The 20151-nt window shown below is 49.3% G+C and overlaps 1 protein-coding gene across 3 annotated transcripts; it reads right to left on the bottom strand.

Annotated features, from left to right (window-relative positions):
• Positions 1–1280: 1280 nt before the first annotated feature.
• ANKRD54 (ankyrin repeat domain 54) lies at positions 1281–12675 on the bottom strand. Of its 3 annotated transcripts, none has more exons than XM_032646692.1 (8): positions 12153–12675; positions 10668–10715; positions 6190–6283; positions 3810–3881; positions 3279–3326; positions 3079–3203; positions 2764–2871; positions 1281–2424 (listed from the first exon to the last, which is right to left on the bottom strand). In XM_032646692.1, the coding sequence occupies exons 2-8, from the start codon at positions 10686–10688 to the stop codon at positions 2350–2352; spliced, it is 543 nt and encodes a 180-aa protein (XP_032502583.1). In that variant the 5' UTR covers positions 10689–10715; positions 12153–12675; the 3' UTR covers positions 1281–2349. The 3 variants fall into 3 exon arrangements, with proteins under 3 accessions (XP_032502583.1, XP_032502581.1, XP_032502582.1); XM_032646690.1 differs by having other exon boundaries at positions 6190–6288; positions 12153–12601; XM_032646691.1 differs by lacking the exon at positions 6190–6283 and having other exon boundaries at positions 12153–12601.
• Between the last annotated feature and the right edge of the window lie 7476 nt (positions 12676–20151).

The following is a 20151-nucleotide window of genomic DNA, read 5'->3' as shown; positions in this document are numbered from 1 at the left end:
CTTAGAAATGCGCAGTCATCTCAGGGCAATTTCACAAAGTCTCAGCACGCCCCACCTCCTCAGCTCTGCCAATAGAAAGCAGGCTGCCCTAGGGGATAACGGGTCCCAGAAGTGCCCAGGCAGTCCCCAGGATGCCCTGGGCAGGCCTCTCACCTATCTGCTCCCAAAGTTCTGCAGCAAGAGATCCTAACCTCTTCTGAATGTGGACCCTGCTCAGAATAAAAGCTATAGACCCTTTTATCAGTACATGCATACTCTTCACACAAAACCTTGCATTGTTTCAGGGGGTTCATACCTCTCTAATGGCCCACTAATTGAACCCCTTAGACCTGAGGTTGAGAAACCTTGCCTCAAGGTTCTCTAGGGTGATCAGCCCCGGAGGTGTGCTGGAGGGAGGCCCAGAGAAGCAAGCTCACGGAGTTTGAGGTCCCTTCCCTCCCATCCTGCTTCTCCTCTGCCCTGGGCTCTTCCCTGCTCAGCCCCACCCCTGGGGCCAGGGGCAAAGCGGGGCTGTGTCCAGGCACAGGCCCCAGCAGAGCCCCCAGAGGAGGGCAAGCTCTAATGTGCCCCCTGGGCCTGAGTGGGCAGGCTCACCTGCGGGGGTTAATCGCGTGGGCAGGAAGGAAGGGAGAAAGGCCGCCCCGCCCACCCGCCTGTCCCACTCACAGGTGGCTCCTCACCTTCCTCTGGCACACGGCCGGCCCGCAGCCACCTTGCTCACAGCAGCGGCTTGTGTTGCATGGACACACTTTACTGCTTCCTCTGCCCTCCTCTCTCCCCAGTCTTGGGGAAGGTACCTTCCCCAACCCTGGCGACCTGGTGGGGCTTGCAGCCTCCCCTCTCCCAGGGTCCTGGAGGCAGCCCCGGGCCTGTACCTCAGCCCCACAGAGAGACCCTTTTTATCCTTAGGGTCCGGGGAACAGCTGGGTCCCATGAGTTCAGTTCGGGTCTGATCGAGCTGGGATTGGGAGACAAGCTCCCCTCCTCTGAAAAGCAGCCAGGATGCCAACTGGGTGAGAGGGAAGGTGGGGCAGAGCCAGAGCAGACAGGGACTGCCGATCTGGAAAAAGTCTGTCTTTACTCTGCAGTCGAATGGTTCCTGGGAGAGGGCTGGGCACAGCAGGCCCTCCCTTCAGGCTTCCTGCTGTGGCAGATACCTTCCAGGAGGGGGCGCCGCCTTCGGCGTGTTCGAGCCCCAAGGGGAATAGTGTCTGCTCCTGTCGGGGCAGAAGTGGCAGGGGGTGGCGGGGTGGGGCTTCTTTGCAATGAGTTTTTGGGCCTTTAAACAACACAAATTTATTATCTTATGGTTCTGGTGGTCAGAATCTGAGATCTCTCTGGGCTAAAGTCAAGGTGTCGGCAGGCCGGTCCCTTCTGGAAGCTCTGAAGGGAGAATCCATTTCCTCGCCTTTTCCAGCTTCAGGAGGCCGCCTGCATTCCTTGGCTTGTGACCCCTTCCTCGAGTTACTCCGATTTCTTGCTTCCGTCACCACATCTCCTGCTTCCTCTCTGAGCTCCCGCTTCCCTCTAATAAGGATCCGTGTGATTATATCAGGCCCGCCTGGATAATCCAGGACAGTCGCCTTGTCTAAAGACCCTTAACTTAATAACATCTGCAAAGTCCCCTTTGTCATATAAGGTAATGTTCACAGGTTCCTGGGATTAGTACATGGCCATCCTAGGGGCCACTCCTCCACCTACTACAACTAGGCTGCAGAATGGCGACCCCCTCCCGGTGTTTCACTGATTGGGAGAAAAAAGGCTGGGGATTACCTGCTTTGGGTTCAGCCGGGCCCTTCCTAACCTTGTATTTCTAAGGTCTAGGCTTCACCATTCACCAACCCCCTCCTTCCAACCAGAGAAACTCACTGCCATGTCTCCTTGAAAGTCTGGTGACAAGCCTAAATCTAAGTGCTGGTGAGAGGTGTGGGGCCAGCCCAGAAGCCCCCTAGGCCAGAGGGTGCCTGCACTAAGCCAAATCCTGCTGGCCACAACGAGCCCACGGTTGGAGACACAGAGAAGGGTCTGGGGCCTGCCGAGGATGCCAGGGAGGCCATGGGACGAGTGAGGCCTGCTAGGATAGCGCGTCGGCCAGAGCTGAGTGAGGCGTGGCTGCGGCGCCGTGGGAGCCGAAGGAAGACGCTGTGGGCTGTGGTCCCGGCCTCCAGGGACGATGGAGACCGCGGCTGGGAGTGGCGCTGAGGTCAGTGAGAGAGCATCTCTGCCTCGCAGCAGCTGGGGGCGAGGGCCTCGGCAGACAAAGTCCCAGGCACTGGGCTTTTCCTTTGTAATGAGAGGGCAGTGGGGCGGGGGAGAGTGGCGGAGCGGGAGGGCAGGGAGCCTCTCTTGCTACCTCTTCTCCATGTTCTGCATCTGCAAACTGAGGGAGGTGAAGCTGGCCAGCAGGTCGGTCACTTCATCCACCTGCGGGATGAAACCGAGGCTCCGTTATGGGGTGCCCCCGGGTCCCCCCAGCAGCACCACAGGCATGGAGGGCAGACACTGTCTCTCCCCGCAGGGCATGTGGTGGCTTCACCATGACTAGGGAGCTGCTGTCTGAGGCTGAATCCTTGCTGCCAGGTGGTCTCAGACCGCCCCAGAGAAGGGCCAGGGCAGCTTCAAAGGAAGTGGACAGAGGCTCTGAGGTCCACAGTGGGCGACAGGCCTGCCTGCAGCCATGCCTTTCTCCTGCGTCAGAGCAGGGGTGGGCTGGCCCCGAGGCTCCGGCCAGGGCCTGGGTCTGGACCTGCAGCTGCGGCTCACCTGCTCTTTGGTGCTTGTCATCTGGAGGCGGGTGCAGAGGTCATCCAGCCGCTCCCGCTGCTCGTGCCGCCCCAGGCGCTCCAGGTACTCCCTCAGCATCTGGATGATCTGAAACCAGAGGGGGGGCTGAGGGTGTGCTGGGAGGCACAGAGCGGCCTGATGCTGCTGCCGAGGGGCACAGTGGCACAGGTGCCAGCTGGGCTCCGCGTGGAGCCACCCGGGAGCCCTGGTGCCGAAGGCGGCCGTGTCTCTGGTTCGGGCAGCACCTGCCCAGGGTCTGCTTGGGGCCGCAGCTCAGCTGAGGGGGGCGCTCACCTGCTTCACCTCCAGCCGCACGGCCTCCAGGCACTGGGAGTGGCCTTCCTGCAGGATGCTGAGCTTCGACTTGGCCAGGTGCAGGGGCGTGCGGCCCGCTCGGTCCAGGGCATCTACCCGGGCCCCTGTGGGAGCAGGCAGAGGTGAGCATGCTGGCGGGGAGGGGGAGAGAGGAGGGAGAAGGAGGGGAGACCACTCACCTCCTCGCAGCAGTGTGGTGATGACAGGGACGTGGTTGGTGCAGGCCGCTGAGGGAGAGAAACAGGGACTGAGAGTCTAGGACCACTGGGGCTTGGCCTGGGTGCCCACCAGAGGAGCAGGACTGTCCCTGAGGGTCCCGATGCCAGGTCACACCCCCTGAGAAGGCATCACCAAGGCAGCAACTGGGAGGGACTCGGTGATCAAATCCGACTCCCTCCCTGTACAGCTGGGGAAACTGAGGCTTGGAGACGGGACCTGCCTCACCGTGAGCCACAGTGTGAGTGAGCCGCAAGGCGGGAACCTCCCCTAACAGAGCTGCTGCTGCGTCAGTTCTGCTCAGGGCACAGCCAACTAGTGATGGATGGGGACAGCCATGGGACACAGCCCAAGGGGAGCGTGGCCCTGGGGGCTCAGGCTCCCCCCAGATGATAGCAGAGCCTGCTGGGAGCCTGCAGGACCCCAGGCTCTCCATCAGAGGAGCCTGTCTGCGCTGCAGAGAAGGGTGTCTTGGCAGCTTGCCAGGCACTTACCCAGGTGCAGTGGTGTGTTCCCCAGCCCATCTCGCTGATTGGGGTCGGCTCCATGGTCCAGAAGCAGCTGCACTGGAAACAGGAAAACCCAAGAGGAGCTGTTGGGGGCTTCTGTGGGCAGCACCCTAACCCCACCCGTAACCTAGCTAAAGAGGCTCGCTCAAAGTGGGGGACACTGAAAGCTCACACAGTCCCCCACGCTGTTTCATTCACTCACTCACTGGCTCATTCGCCCCTAAGGCTCACGTGCAGGACTGTAGGGCCAGGAACTGAGGATTGTGGGAGGGCCCCCTGGCCTATGCACGTATTACGGGACTGAGACTCTAGGGGTTAAAGAAAGTTCTCCCAACAGCAGTGGCTGTTAGTGAAGGCTCTCAAGGGCATTTTCTGCTCCTTCCACAGCCAAGCACCATAGTGGGGATTAGGCCAATAGAAGATGCTGAGCACCCCCTCCTTACGAGTCTCTAGGTCACATCAGGGGTGGGCTGTGGCATCACCAGGGCTCACCAATTACCCAGATGGATGTGCAGGCAGACTAACTCATATGAGGCCAATCTGAGCCTCACAACACATACAGAAACTAATTCAGGAGGGACCATGACCTAAATGTGAAAGCTACAACAGTCAGGCCTGTAGAAGAGAACAGGAGAATATCTTCATAACCTTGGGACAGGCAAAGATTTCCTAAACAGGTCACAAAAATACTAACCATAAAAAAGAAAAGATTGATAAATTGGAATCATTAAAATTAAGAACTTGTGGGACTTTCCTGGTGGCGCAGTGGATAAGAATCCGCCTGCCAATGCAGGGCACACGGGTTCGATCCCTGGTTCAGAAGATTCCACGTGCCGTGGAGCAACTAAGCCCGTGCGCCACAACTACTGAGCCTGCGAGCCACTACTACTGAAGCCCGTGCTCCTAGAGCCTGTGCTCCGCAGCAAGAGAAACCACCGCAATGAGAAGCCTGTGCACTGCAACAAAGGGTAGCCCCCGCTCGCCACAGCTAGAGAAAGCCCATGTGCAGCAACGAAGACCCAACGCAGCCAAATATAAATAAATAAATAAATAAAAATAAAAAAATTAAAAGAACTTGTGTTCATCAAATGAGAACATTCAGAGAACAAACAGGCAAGCTGAGAAAAAGTCATTTATATTTAATAAATGATTTATATCCAGAATATATAAAGAATTTCTACAAATCAATAAGAAAAAGATAGGCAACTTGTTAAAAAAAATGGACAAGAGACTTGAACAGTTACTCCACAAAAGAGGATACAAAAATGGCCAATAAATACCTGAAGACGTGCTCAACATTACTGACCATCAGAGAAACGCAAGTTAAACCACAAGGAGATACCACTATACTAGAAGGGCTAAAATTTAAAAGAGATAATACCAAGCATTGCCAAGGAGGTGGGAAAATGTGGAACTCTCTCACAATGCTGGTGGGAGTGTATATGGGTAGAACCATCTTTGGGAAAAGTTCGGTAGTACACACTAGCTAAACGTGTGTACCCCAGTGACCCAACTATTCTAACACAGATGAGTGCTTATATCCATCAAGTCACATGTACAAAAATGTTCCTAGCAGCTTTGCTCCTCCTAATAGTCCAGACCTGGAAAAAACACAAATGCCCATCAATAATAGAACGGGTGAACCGTGGTCCGTCACGCAATGAAACACCAGCCAGCAATGAGAGCAAAGAACTACCATTACTCACAACCTTCAGGGATGAGTCTCAAGAATGTAATTCCTTTTCTTGTTTTCTTGGCCACGCAGCATGTGGGATCCTAGTTCCCCGACTAGGGATAGAACCCTCCCCCGTGCATTGGAAGCGCAGAGTCTTAACCACTGGACCACCAGGGAAGTCCCTCAAGGATATAATTTTGAGTGAAAGAATTCAAGATACAAAAGAGTGCATATTCTGTGCTTCCATTTATGTGAAATTGAAAAACAGGCAAAACTAATCTATGGTGATCAAGGTCCACGCAGGGGTAAGGACTGGAAGGGGCATGAGGCAGGCTGCTGGGCGCTGAAAATATTCTATATTTTGATCCAGGAGGCGGTTACAGCAGTGTACACACACAGAAAGCTCACTGTTTATAAGTTATACCACGTCCAAAAAAACTTATAAAAAAGGGGGGGCTGTCCCGCTGCTGCCCTTAGCACTGAGTAAGTGTTGCGTGAACGTCTTGAAGGACTGGTCCGACCTCAGAGGCAATCATATTCTTTCCCCAGGTGGACCCCTGGCCCGGTCTGGCAGTGCCAGTTCCACAGGCTAAAGGAGTGAGAGGGGCTGGGGCTGAGCAGACAGCAGATCCTCCCCCAGCCCCTACCCGCCCAGCCTCCCTCCCTCCCCTCCCCCTCCCCAGGACTCACCAATCTGGTCATTGCCGTTGCAGGAGGCAAAGTGTAGGGCTGTGCGGCCCTTGTCGTCAGCTGCACGGGGATCCGCGCCATCCTCCAGCAGCTGCTGCACTGACACCACGAGGACAGCGGGAGCAAGTGGAGAGAGTGGCAGTGTTAGCCAGGCCGCAGCCCCAGGCGGTAGATGGGGCGCTCGGGGCCCTTCCAGGCAAGGCACTGACAATGTTTGGGAGAGCTAGTCCCTCCTAGATGCTGGCCCCACGGGGACTGCCATGACAAGGGACTTGTCCTCCTGAGGGCGCAGCTGAGGGCCCGTATGCTGGGTGCTCAAACTGCGTGTCTAGGGATAAAACATCATAGAAGAATCTCGGCCCTCAGGGTCAGAAATCTGGGAGCCATGGAAACCCCCGGCGTAGACTCTGGCCCCGCCCCTCTCCCTGCATCTGGCTGCACATCCATTCCAGCTGGACGCAGCCGAGCGAGCTGTGGGCTGATTCTTACTTTGCTTCCAGGAGGCAGCCCTTTAGAGTGGACGGAGCACAGGCTCTGCCACACAGACCAAGTCCCAGGCTAAACTAAGCAAAAAGGGAAGGAGTTCATTGCCAACAGCATGGGGCAGTGCGAAGGCCTAGATTTAGGCCCCCATTCACCAGCGAATGGGAGGAATCTCTGCCCTGCTAACCTCCAGAGTTGCTGTAATGAGAATAATGGATGAGAAATTCCTTCCTTGAAAAGTACAGAGCCATTAAAAATGTGAGGCGTTATGTATTACACGCCCACGTCCACTGAAAGGCAGAAATTGCTACCAAACATCATTCAGAGCAAGAAACAAAATGCTCTAGTAAGCCCCCAGCAAACCCCTCAAGGACTTGAGCCCTTCCAAATGGAATCCAGGTGTCTCCTGCTTTGTGAATCTCTCTCATCTCCTCAAGCTGAGTGAGCTGCCCCCTCTCCTGCGTCCCCATAGTGCCCTGTTCATCCTGTTACTCTCACATTAATATGCTGTGCTCTTTTAGAGTAACTACGACTGTAGACGGAGCACCAGCCAGGCGTCAGGTACCTGACTGCCAAACCACTCAGCACAGTATCACGTCCATGGTACAGATCAGGAGACAGACTCCAGCCCAAGCCAACAGGAGGCCAAGCTGGGATAGGAACCCAGGTTTCTCTGGCTCGAGAACTTACACCTCTCCAACTAAATACAGGACTTCAGTTTCCTCGGGTTTTTGGTTTTTTTTTCTCAGAAGTGGTGTTGCTTTATACTCTTCTTCTCCAACTATTCTGTAGGTTTTTTTGTTTTGTTTCTTAATATCTTGGACCAAGATATGACTTGCCCTGCTCCACGAATGTTGCTGACTGACTGAATAAATGAACGAATGAAGGTGGTGGGAAAGGGTTATGAGAGTGGAGGAGAAGGAGAAGCTTCCAGTCACCTCTGTGTTCGTCACCAAACGAGAGCCAGTATCCAAGAGATAAAGCAAAGCTAAAATAGTCAGTTCCAGTTTTGTGATTTGTGCAGCTACAGTCTTTATGGAAAGCGCTTTAGCAACATCTGTCGGAAGCCATCAAGATGGGCGTATCCTTTGATGTAACAGCCCCATTCCTGGGAAATGAGTGCAAACATGTGACTGACTAAATAACTCTTGCTTTGTCCCTCTGAAGGCATCATGTGCATCCACTATAAACTGTGGTCGTAACTGAGGCCTGGAATTGCAAGGTGATTTCTACTTTTTACTTCATAAGCTTCAAAAAAATTGTACAGCTACATATTCATTCTATAAATAGGAACAAATAACTCTTCCGTTTTGAAAAAACAAATGGTTATGAAGCCTATGAAAAATGTTTATGATACACAAAACATTATGCGGGCTACAAAATTGTGTATACAGCACAGTTTGCAAGCCCTTCAAGAAAATTCCTCTGCATAGGAAAAAGGACAGGAAGGATATTCGCCAAAATATTAAGAGATTCCTTTGCTGACATTAAGAATGTTTTTCATGAAGATTTTTCTAATTTTCAAAACACTTTAAATGCACATATTATTTTCACATTTAAAATCTTTTAAAGGATTATGAATTCACAGAAAGGCACTTACGATTTAACGATAGCAGGGTATAAATTTTACATCCACTGTAATTGCTAACCTATACAAAAAAACCAACAAACATGCAGAGAAAGATTAAACAAAATGCTAACCATACAGGAAAAGGAATGAAGAGGCTAATCTACAGCCACTTTCTCTGTCAGAGTCCTGCAAGAGCCTGGTAAATCTAACAGCCACTTAGATTTGAAGATGGGTGTGTCACAGACTCTGAATGGAAAATTACAGCATTTCCACCAAAATAATAAAACCACCACGTGGACACCTGATTCAAGATAAACTAGATGTGGAACTTCCCTGGTGGCGTAAAGGCTAAGAATCCGCCTGCCAATGCAGGGGACACGAGTTCAAGCCCTGGACCAGGAAGATCCCACATGCTGCGGAGCCACTAAGCCCGTGTGTCACAACTAGTGAGACTACGCTCCAGAGCCCACGAGCCACAACTACTGAGCCCACGTGCCACAACTACTGAAGCCCACATGCCTAGGGCCTGTGCTCCACAACAAGGAGAAGCCACCACAATGAGAAGCCCTTGTACCACAACAAAGAGTAGCCCCTGCTCACCACAGCTAGAGAAAGCCCGTGCACAGCAACAAAGACCCAACGCAGCCAAAAATAAATTAAAAAAAAAAGATAAACTAGAACATAGCCAGTATTTTATAATAACTATAAATGGAGTATAACCTGTAAAAATTGTGAATCTCTATACTGTACACTTGTAACTTATATAATATTGTACATCAACTATACTTCAATTTAAAGAAGAGAGAGGGACTTCCCTGGTGGTCCAGTAGTTAAGAATCTGCCTTCCGATGCAGGGTACGTGGGTTCGATCCCTGGTCAGGGAACTAAGATCCCACATGCCACAGGGCAACTAACCCGAGCGCCACAACTACTGAGCTCACGCGCCTCAACTAGAGAGCCTGCAGGCCGCAACTTACAGAGCCCATGTGCCATAACCTACAGAGTCCATGTGCTCTGGAACCTGTGCGCCACAACTACAGAGCCCACGTGCCCTGCCCTGGAGCTTGCATGCCACGACTAGAGAAGAGAAAACCCACACGTCACAACTAGAGAGAAGCCCACGCGTCTCAACAAAAGATCCCACATGCCTCAACTAAGACCCAACGTGGCCAAAAAAAAAAAAATTAATTAATAAATCTATAAGTAAATAAATGTGAGAAAGAAAATAAAAGAAAATAAACTCATTTAAAAAAAAAGATAAACTAGACTTTCTGTGAAATGGAAGTATAATTGAAATATTCTCTGGCCACACACTCAAAATATTAAAAAGAGAACACATCATCTTTCCTTGAAAAGCTATATAGGTTGCTACCCAAATATTCCACAATATTAAAGTTCATGGAAAAGAGATAAAAGTGGAGAGCGCTGAAAAGCCCTCCAGTTCCCAGGCCTGCTCACTATGCTCTGCCAGGGATAAGGGACCCACTCTAGGCCTGTGTTTTAACGCCCAGCTCCCTGAGGGGAACGACCTTCTCTCCACGCCTGCTGTAAACAGGCTCTCATCCCTCGGCTGACTTTGAAGATGAAGGTAGAAGACTACGAGCCAAGGAATGCGGGCGGCCTCAGAAGGTGGAAAAGGCGGGGAAACAGATCTCCCTTGAGCCTCCAGAAAGAAATACAGCCCTGCAGACACTTTGATTTCAGCCTGGTGGGACCTGTGTTAGACTTCCGACCTATAGAACTGTCTGATGATAGACTTGTGTTGTTTTACATCATCTTTGTGGTAATTTGTTACAGCAGCCAAAGAAAACCCATATACCACTTTTCCCTGATTCACAGAAAGAATTAAGTCAGTGGACACAATTAAAATTTTTTTCCTATAGCCTGTCTTGTAGCTTTGATGCTGCTACTGCCCTGTCAGCTAGCAAATGGTGAAGAGCAACAACAAAAAACGAAGTGGTGTCCTGCTAGGAGCCTCTCCCATGCCTTTCAGATGTTCTGTCAACTGAAGTTTGAGAACCACTGAGCCAACTACCACAAGGCCTCAGGGAGCAGTTGAAGGTGGCGGCTCTCCTGGCACTTCAAATTGACTATTCATTCCCATTAACCACAAGTTCCAAAAAGCTCCTACTCTGCGGCTGGGTGCCAGGGATACAAAAGCAGACATGGTCCCCACCACCATGGAGCCCACAGGGTGATAAACGCTATGACATCAGGAAGTACAGGGTGACAGGGAAGCATGGGAAGAGTGAGCATCTGAGCCAGACTTGTCATCTGCAAGATGACTGCAGTTATACATAAGTACAGCGAGCCTGGTCCTAGGGGTGAGCCAGCAGAATTCAAGCACTGTCTTCCCAGATATTGGTTACCTGGATTTTTCCTTCCCCGACCAGACCAGGGAGCTGGACTCGCTCTGCACACTCACCTGTTTCCACATCGTTGGCATTGGCTGAGTCCCTCAGCCTCTTCAGAGCTGTGAAGACAATAAGAGTGCCAGTTAAAAAAAAAAAACAAACCAGCAACGGCCATGATGAAGCAAAAAGTGATGGCTTCCTAGCTACCCACCACTCAGCCACAATGGCATCTAAAGAGAAAGAAAGGGGCCGGGATACAAGTGACACTACCCCGGGAACCAGGAGAAACCTGAAAGGTGACACAGCTGGTGCAAAAGCCACATTTTGTAGCAAATCCTCCAAGGCCTTTGGAGCCAGATCTTGGCTCTGCCACTCGTCGGAGCTGGGTGACCGTGAACAAGTTAGTTAACCCCCTGGGCCTCAGGTCTATCACCTGCAAAACAAGGTTGAGCTCTTTCCTGACAGGCCTGAGTTGTTGCAAAGACCAAATGAGGTGATTTACACGGAAGCGCTCTGTGAGCTGGTTACACAGATAATCTTATATCCTCTTTCAAAACAGACCACTCCCAAATGACTTACTTAAATTTGATGATTCCTATGGAGAAACTTTTTTCTCCACAATGACACTACCTGTATATTAGAGGCTAATAGAAAGCAATGCCTTTATCATCAGAGAAATGGACAAAAATTGCAATTCATATATATAACGATTCCTTACATTCAAACAGCACTTTCAAATTTTCATTTAATCTTCATAACACCACTAAGATATGAGTAGGTATTAAAGGGCCCCTAAAAGTCCCCATTCTTAAAACTTTCAGGGTGTTGGTTTCCATGGCATCCATAAAATGTAAAAGACAATATGGTAGAAGTACCAGAGCAGGAGTTCTAATACCAGCATAGCCAATTTCCAGCTATGTGACTTGGAGCAAGACAATTTCTCTGAACCTCAGTTTCACCTTCAGTAAAATGGGAACAGTATCTGGATCTCAGTGAGTTATGACAAGGATCAGAAATGATCAGAAACCACCCAACAGTGTTTGGCACACAACAAAGGCAGAATAATAACTATATATTCCTTACCTTACTTAATAACTCTGGCAACATCCCTGTAAAGCATACCATACCCATTCTACAGGTGAGAAAACTAAAGGTGAAAGGTTCTATAGTTTGCCTAAGACCTAAATGAGATAGAAAAGTCCAATCCAGGTCTGTGCATTTAAAGAAATAAGTTGGTAGGACTTGGCTCTGATATCATAATATCCTCCAGTATTCCATTTATTATCTACAAATAAACACCTGGAGTCAGGAAAAGTTTCTATTCAGTAACTACCAAATGTGAAAAGCCACCGGGACTGGTTCTGAGCAGGAAGACTACTTTTTTTACACTCATGGTCTTTAGCAGCTATAATTCTACTATTGGTACTGAAAGCGGACTCAGGGGTCACTCCAGGTCCGTAACTCAGACGTCGGAGGACACCATCCTGAACGGGCTGGGGAGATCAGGGCCCGATTCTCAGCCGAGGGCCAGCCCCGCCTCCCGCCGCGCTCCTCACCGTGCACCTCCTTGCCCGTGGGCCCGAGCCGGCGGTGGGGCCTAGCGGCGCGCCTCAGCCGTCCGGAGGGGATCTTACAGAGCAGCTCATCGCGGGGCTCCGCCTCCTGCTGCCACAGGACATGAAGGTAGCGTAGCGGGGACTGGGCCCCGCCGGCCGCCCGGCCCGGGAGCCCCGCGCCGCCGCCCAGCGCAGACCCGAAATCGGCGAAGGAGAAGAGGCCCTCGGGGCCCATCAACGGCTCTGGCGCCACCGCGCACTCGCCATCCGAGCTCGAGCGGCCAGAGCGCGACTCTTCGTCCGCGCCCCCGGCGGCGGCTGCCATGGCAACGGCTCCGTGCTGGCCTGGCCGCGGGAGCCTCGTGCTTGAAGGACCGACCGACCCGCTTCCCTCCGCCCTAAGGCTCGCTGTCAGAGGACAAGCGGGCGGGCCTGGCCTGCAACCACGGCAACCGAACGGGGGGCGGGCTCGGGCCGCAAGCGGGGCAGTTCCGGACCAATGAAGAACCTTCCAGCCTAAACCCCACCCCCTACAGCCAAACGGGAGTAGTACGGGCCGAAGAACTTGGTTCGCTGCAGCGTGACTGACGGATATAAGAACCAATCATAAATTTGAGATGCCAAAGTCCTCGCCGTACGTCCCTAAGCGGAGCCAATAAAACAGCGGAGTTTAAGACACTTTTTTTTCCTCCCCATTTCTCCCATCGGATCAAGGGAAAGAGAACTGGCAGATGCCCTAGCCAGTCATGTTAAGATGATTTGCAGCCAATCACAAAGGAAAGTGAAGAAGGCAAAGGAAAGGGATTGAGAGATAAGAAAATGTGTAAATCAATGACCGTTAAAAAAAAAAAACAAACAACACAGAACTTCCCACAAATACAGAATGTAAGTAGGAAAGTGAGAATATGTTAAAATGTGGCGCTAGCAACACGAACTGTGGAGTGATAGTTTCTAAATGCGATAGATCCCGTTCGTTCTCTCGGTAACTCTGGGGTTGATCACTGATTTACAAAGAATTCTATAATTCAACACCAGAGCGACCGACGCTTGAGTCCGAGAGCCAGTCACTGACCCAGGTAATTCTCTGTGCTAGGTCCTGGACGCAGAATCAGACTCGGTGCCTTCTGAGACGCTCAAGTGGGATGGGAGAAGTCAGAGCCGGAAGCGGAAGCGTACCGCAAACAGCTGATGATGAGCTTAGCAACCCCTCCCAGGTGCACTGTTTTGTAGAATTTTCACAACCCTGAATCCCACAAACACTTCTATAAAGTGAGCAAGGAGGACCATCCCTATTTTATAGACGAGGAGCTGAAACCAGAGAGATCACGGACTTGTTCATGGAGGCCCAGCTCTCTTGAGAGGAAGGCTGTGTCCAGGCAAAAGTTGATCCTTGTCATTCAACGCAGTGAAAATATAATCTTGGGCTTCCCTGGTGGCGCAGTGGTTAAGAATTCGCCTGCCAATCCAGGGGACACAGGTTGGAGCCCTGGTCCGGGAAGATCCCACATGCCGCAGAGCAACTAAGCCCGTGCGCCACAACTACTGAGCCGGCGCTCTGGAGCCCGCGAGCAGCAACTACTGAAGCTCTTGCGCCTGGAGCCGGTGCTCCGCAGCAAGAGAAGCCACCGCAATGAAAAGCCCGCACACCTCAACGAATAGTAGCCCCCCGCTCGCCACAACTAGAGAAAACCCCGCGCAGCAGCGAAGACCCAACTCAGCCAAAAATAAATAAAGAAAATTAGAAAAACAAAAAGAAAATGTAACCTTTCTCTGACAGTTGAAAAACACTTTCAGATTTTGCAGTGTTCTCAGAACACCACTATGAGGTTTATCATTGTAATGTCTGGAGAAAAATGTTTATTTGAACTCTCCTCCTCTGCCCGATGCGGGAGAAGGACATATGCCAACTCCACTTGTAGCTAGAAGGAAACCGAGGAAAGAAAGAAACATTGAACGCATACCATTTACCAAGTGCTTGATATGTATTTTACCATTTAGTTCTCCTTCACAAGAGTCTTAGCAGGTAGATATTATTATAACCACTTTGCAGATTAGGAAATTGTAGTCCCTAGATGTCATATGAATTGTCCAGGGGTACGGGACTAGAAATTTGGAGGACTGGGATTTGAACCCAGAAAAGTCTTCTCTTTCCATCACGCTGATCTCTTTAATGAAGAGCCTACTGGAAATCTGCCTCCAGGAAATTTAAGTGACATCTGGATATGTATACCTCACTCCTGCTGAATGTACCCTGAAATAACTTTATTATTCATTTCTCCTCTTTTTCCATGTAATAACCTCCAAAATAGTCGTCATCCCTCCAGTCCCTCTGTGAAGAACCAAAGGTGTACTTGCTGTCTAAAGTACAATTCTCTTCACATCTCTAGGATCTGCTCGCCCATTGAGCTCAGGCTAAAGTCCAAACCTTTTATCCTAGCAGTCAAGACCCTTGATGATTCTGACCCAGTTGTCTTTGCAATCAGTGTCTTTCTCCTACCAGTGGGTCTTCAAACCATCTGGTCTACAAAGATGTTTGCATTGTCAGAAATCTGTTAATTTAAACAGGATCCCTAAACATCTAGGGGTGGCTGTTACTTCTAATTTTTAAATCAACTTTGTTGAAGTACATAGCCCAACCCTCTGTGTGTTGCAAGAACCACTTGTTATTTTGGACTGGAAGAACGGGATGTGGGCTGAATGTGGACCCAGTTAGCCTCACCAGCAGGATTTTAGACTGGAACTTGGGTCTATGAAGTTGTATTCCCTCATAATGCCTGTCTCAGCAACTGGCACCAGCATGTTGTAGCTATTTGACTGGCTGACTGACTGACTGATTAAATGAATGAATGAGTAAAAACAGTGGCCCAGTGGTTAAGACCATGAGTTTTGTTGGTTTGTTTTAATATATTTATTTATTTATTTTTGGCTGAGTTGGGTCCTCGTTCCTACGCGTGGGCTTTTCTCTGGTTGTGGCAAGTGGGGGCTACTCTTCATTGCAGTGCGCGGGCTTCAATAGTTGTGGCTCGCGGGCTTAGTTGCTCCGCGGCATGTGGGATCTTCCCGGACCAGGGCTCAACCACTGTGCCACCGGGGAAGCCTCAGACCACCAGTTTTGAAGCCACAAATGAGTGGGTTTATAGCTTTGAGCAAGTGACTTTCCTTTGCTTATCTTCAGTTTCCTTATCCATAAAATGAAGGTAAGAGTACTACCTATATCGGACATCCCGGGTGGCGCAGTGGTTAAGAATCCGCCTGCCAAGGCAGGGGACATGGGTTCTGAGCCCTGGTCCAGGAAGATCCCATGTGCCGTGGAGCAACTAAGCCCGTGCGCCACAACTACTGAAGCCTGCGCGCCTAGAGCCCGTGCTCCGCAACAAGAGAAGCCACCGCAAGGAGAAGTTTACGCACTGCAACAAACAGTAGCCCCCACTTGCCGCAACTAGAGAAAGCCAGCGCGCAGCAACAAAGACCAAATGCAGCCCAAAAAAATAAATACATAAATAAATAAAAGAGTAGTACCTATATCATGTGGTTATCACAAGGACTAAATAATATAATGTGAGTAAAGCACCTAGTACAGAGCTGGGTACAGAATTAGGGCTCAAAATATGGTAGCTATTGTTCTTATTATAAAAAGTTTAGATGCAGGCTAGGGCCCATGCAAATCCTACGCAACTGTGGGCACATAACACTGGCATGAACTTGACCTAAGGGTGCTGCAAGCATGCATACACAAGTCACTTATGTTTGGTCAATCAGCAAATAGAACATGAAGCACTTAACAGGAGACAAAGAAAGTACCTGTAATGTTGCTTTGGGGGAGAAGCTTCTGCCTGGGAATCCAAGAGCTTGTGTTCTCAGTCCTACTCTGCCGTGACTCACCTCATGATTTGGGGGCAACTGTTTCCTTTCTTTGGGCTTCAATCTTCCCATCAGAAGGTATTGTTCTAGGTCAGCTACTGACACTGGCTCAGGCTGGCTTGGCTTTCCTTTTATTCTTTCCCTCATCCTGTTGGCCTACACAGTATTTTATTTTTTTGCTTTTGTTTTATATTTTATTTCTTTGTATCAACAGGGGCACAAGAGAAAAGATCAAAAAGCAGGTTGTCCCTGCTGTCTCAATGCCACCAGCCGCTTCCTTCCCGTGGCTTCAGATGTGATAAAGAAAGCTGTGGCTTTCTGTAGTTTTATTCACAGTCCTTTTTTTTTTTTTTTCCAAAATACCACAAATGTACTTTATTTCTTCCCATTCACCTAAAGCAAGTTAATTAATTAATCAAAATAATCAGTGAATTTTCTTTTTTTTAATGCCCAAATCACAGTTTATTATGTTTTCTTTTTAATATCTTTATTGGAGTATAATTGCTTTACAGTGTTGTGTTAGTTTCTGCTGTACAACAAGGGAATCAGCTGTATGTACACATAAATCCCCATATCCTCTCCCTCTTGCACCTCCCTCCCACCCTCCCTATCCCACCCCTCTAGGTCGTCACAGAGCATCGAGCTAACCTCCCTGTGTTATGCAGCAGCTTCCCTTTAGCCATCCATTTTACCTTTGGTAGTTTATGTACATCTGCTACTCTCTCACTTTGTCCCAGCTTCCCCTCCTCTCAGGCCACCCCCCCCCCCCGCCTCCCCGCCCCCCCCCGCCCCCAGCCCCGTGCCCTAAAGTCCGTTCTCTACGTCTGCGTCTTTATTCCTGCCCTGCCACGAGGTTCATCAGAAACATTTTTTTAGATTCCATGTATGCTACACAATATTTAAGAGCAATTTGAACTAGTTGCCAACATATAAAAACTGAGAGCTTTAACATAAAACTTTTGATTTCCATATTCTCTTAAAAATGAGAAGAGGGAATTCCCTGGCGGTCCAGTGGTTAGGACTCTGCACAGTCACTGCCGAGGGCCGGGGTTCAGTCCCTGGTGGGGAACTAAGATGCCCCAAGCCGCGCAGCACGGCCAAAAAAAATAAAAAAGAGACAGAAGATATGGCAATACAGGACTAGTTGGCTGGAGTTGCACAGCAACTCTCCGCTTGGGATGGAGCGTGCTGCAGTCCCCACCACTCTCGCACTCTCTGTTACCTCCACATTGAGGCCTAAATACAATTGCCATTTATCCTCATACTTTTCATACTTGTGATGTTGTTTTTCTTTTTTTTTCTTTGCGCCACACGGCTTGTGGGATCTTAGTTCCCCGACCAGGGATCGAACCCATGCCCCCTGCAGTGGAAGCTCGGAGTTGTAACCACTGGACCGCCAGGGAATTCCCAGTGACGTTGTTTTTCTTAAATGGAGCGAACAGGAAATTAAAATATCGCTTGTCTTTATCAAATGTGGAGTAATGAAAACTAGTGTGAAGGAAAATTATTTAGTGTCTAAAAACATGACATACAGTGATTATGTGACTCCCTAATGTCATGCTAGAGTATTTCTAATAAACCCACATAAGGGATATTTGACTCTCTGGGGAAGTTTAACTTTGACTAACAGTTGACTAGGACTCAGTGATGTTTTATAAATCTGTAAAGTTACAAGTTAGCTTTTAGGAAACTGATAAGGTACAATAATTTCTGTATGTCCAATGCAGAAGATAACCCCAAAGGTTATGGTTTTATTATTCTGTAGGGCAGGAAACAGATTTGGATCTAATTTAGTAATTGTATTTCATCATTCGTTTGCCCATTAACTATTCTCAAATTCTTTTCAAGCCATCTCTGTCATACTGTTGTTTCCTTTATTAATGATTAAATAAGCTCACTCTTTATTGGTAGGAGAATTACATTTTTAATCTCTTAGTGGCATTAATCTTTTGTCTATTGTGTAAGTTCCAAAATTTTTTGGTTAGTTATTTGTTGTTAATTTTGTTTATAATTTTTTAAAATAAATTTATTTATTTATGGCTGCATTGGGTCTTCATTGCGGTGCACGGGCTTTCTCTTTGCAGCAAGTGGGGGCTACTCTTTGTTGTGGTGCATGGGCTTCTCATTATGGTGGCTTCTCTTGTTGTGGAGCATGGGCTGTAGGCGCTCAGGCTTCAGTAGTTGTGGCACGTGGGCTCAGTAGTTGTGGCTTGCGGGCTCTAGAGCACAGGCTCAGTAGTTGCGGCGCACGGGCTTAGTTGCTCTGTGGCATGTGGGATCTTCCCGGTCCAGGGCTCGAACCCGTGTCCCCTGCATTGGCAGGCAGATTCTTAACCACTGCGCCACCAGGGAAGTCCCTACTTATAATTTTTAAATCAAATTTATTGAGGTATAAAGTATATACAGTTAAATCCACACACACACAAGGGGATTAAGTGCACAAGGCTGGTGATTTTTGACAAATGTATACACTTAGGTGACTACCACCCCAATCAAGATATATAGCATGACAATTATATTTTTAACAATTTGAGAATTGATCTATTGATCTTTTAGACTGCAGAGAGAGGGCACTGTGTTTTAAGAAAAGTAAGTGAATATTTATTTGCAGACAAGAACAACAGTCTTCAATATTCTCTGTGAAAGAAGGCTACAACTTAACATGCACTCAGGAAACATTGTTCTTTTCTGTCTAGTGGATTCCTATACCAGATCATCCCTAAAGACACTTCTAGCTCTGATTTGTAAAGACTCAGCTACTGGTCTCTCAAGGCCTACATACTCCTGCCCCAAAAGGCAGTGAGCAGAGGCTTCTGAGATCATCTCAGGAGAGGGAAACAAACCAGACAGTACATGAACTACAAACAAACTGGAGATTCTTGGGAAGTGGGGCTTGAAATTTGAACATAGCTGAAGAACCCAGGACGACTATAAAACATAACTAATGGCTTTTCTGAGTCAGAATTTCCTGCCTCAAATCCCAAGCAAAAGAAGATCAAGAGAAATAGGGTAGCTTTTCAGCTGCTGAATCCTCTCAGCCAACTCTCCCAGGTAAAATTATTCCAGGAGCTTTGTTCTGCCCACGGTTTCTTTCCCTTTGAAGTACTGGTTTTCCATTAACCAGGGAGACTTACAAAATCAAACACCCTGTGATCAAACATTTCATAGTCTACAATGGGGTCCAGCTGCTCTCAGGTCAAAGTTGGATTTCTAAGCAGACTAAGTGTGCTGCCAAGCAACGTCTGAAATTTCCATTCAAATGCAATTCTACAAATAGGGAGAACTGGAAGCAGGAACGGTGAGGAGGCTGCTACAATACAAATGAGGTGATAGTGGCTTAGACTAGAATGATAGAGGCAAGGTGGTGAGAATTGAGTCTGGGAACATTTTTTTTTTTTTTGCGGTACGCGGGCCTCTCACTGCTGTGGCCTCTCTCGTTGTGGAGCACGGGCTCCGGACATGCAGGCTCAGCGGCCATGGCTCACGGGCCCAGCCGCTCCGCGGCATGTGGGATCCTCCCGGACCGGGGCACGAACACGCGTCCCCTGCATTGGCAGGCAGACTCTCAACCACTGCGCCACCAAGGAAGCCCCGAGTCTGGGAACATTTTGAAGGTAGAGCCAAGCAAGGGCAGATGCATTGAATGTGTGCTGTGAGGAAGACTCAAGACAAGGGTGGGGATTTCCCTGGTGGTGCAGTGGTTGAGAGTCTGCCTGCTAATGCAGGGGACACGGGTTCGAGACCTGGTCTGGGAGGATCCCACATGCCGCGGAGCGACTAGGCCCGTGAGCCACAACTACTGAGCCTGCGCATCTGGAGCCTGTGCTCTGCAACAAGAGAGGCCGCGATAGTGAGGGGCCCGCGCACCGCGATGAAGAGTGGCCCCCGCTTGCCACAACTAGAGAAAGCCCTCACACGGAAACGAAGACCCAACACAGCAAAAATAAATACATAAACTCCTACCCCCAACATCTAAAAAAAAAAAAAAAAGACAAGGGTGGTTCTGAGTCTTTGGCCTGAGGGACTGAAAGAATGGAGTTGCCCTTAAATGGGGAGAACTGTGAGGGGAACAAGGTTGAGGCAAAAAAATCAGAAGCTTGGTTTGGAAGTGTTAAGTTTGAGGGCCTATTAGACATTC

The sequence above is a fragment of the Phocoena sinus genome, chromosome 10 (genome assembly GCF_008692025.1).
Source record: "Phocoena sinus isolate mPhoSin1 chromosome 10, mPhoSin1.pri, whole genome shotgun sequence".
NCBI lineage: Eukaryota > Metazoa > Chordata > Mammalia > Artiodactyla > Phocoenidae > Phocoena > Phocoena sinus.
This window is presented reverse-complemented; position numbering and strand designations above follow the sequence as displayed.

What these genes read in the sequence shown, in the direction of transcription:
- ANKRD54 (XM_032646690.1), bottom strand. Translation starts at nt 12,477, where the DNA reads ATGGCAGCCGCCGCCGGGGGCGCGGACGAAGAGTCGCGCTCTGGCCGC. An exon ending in TGCCAACGATGTGGAAACAG is followed by an intron (nt 6,289 to 10,667) that starts GTGAGTGTGCAG and finishes TCGTGGTGTCAG; the next exon opens with TGCAGCAGCTGCTGGAGGAT. An exon ending in CAACGGCAATGACCAGATTG is followed by an intron (nt 3,882 to 6,189) that starts GTGAGTCCTGGG and finishes TCCTGTTTCCAG; the next exon opens with TGCAGCTGCTTCTGGACCAT.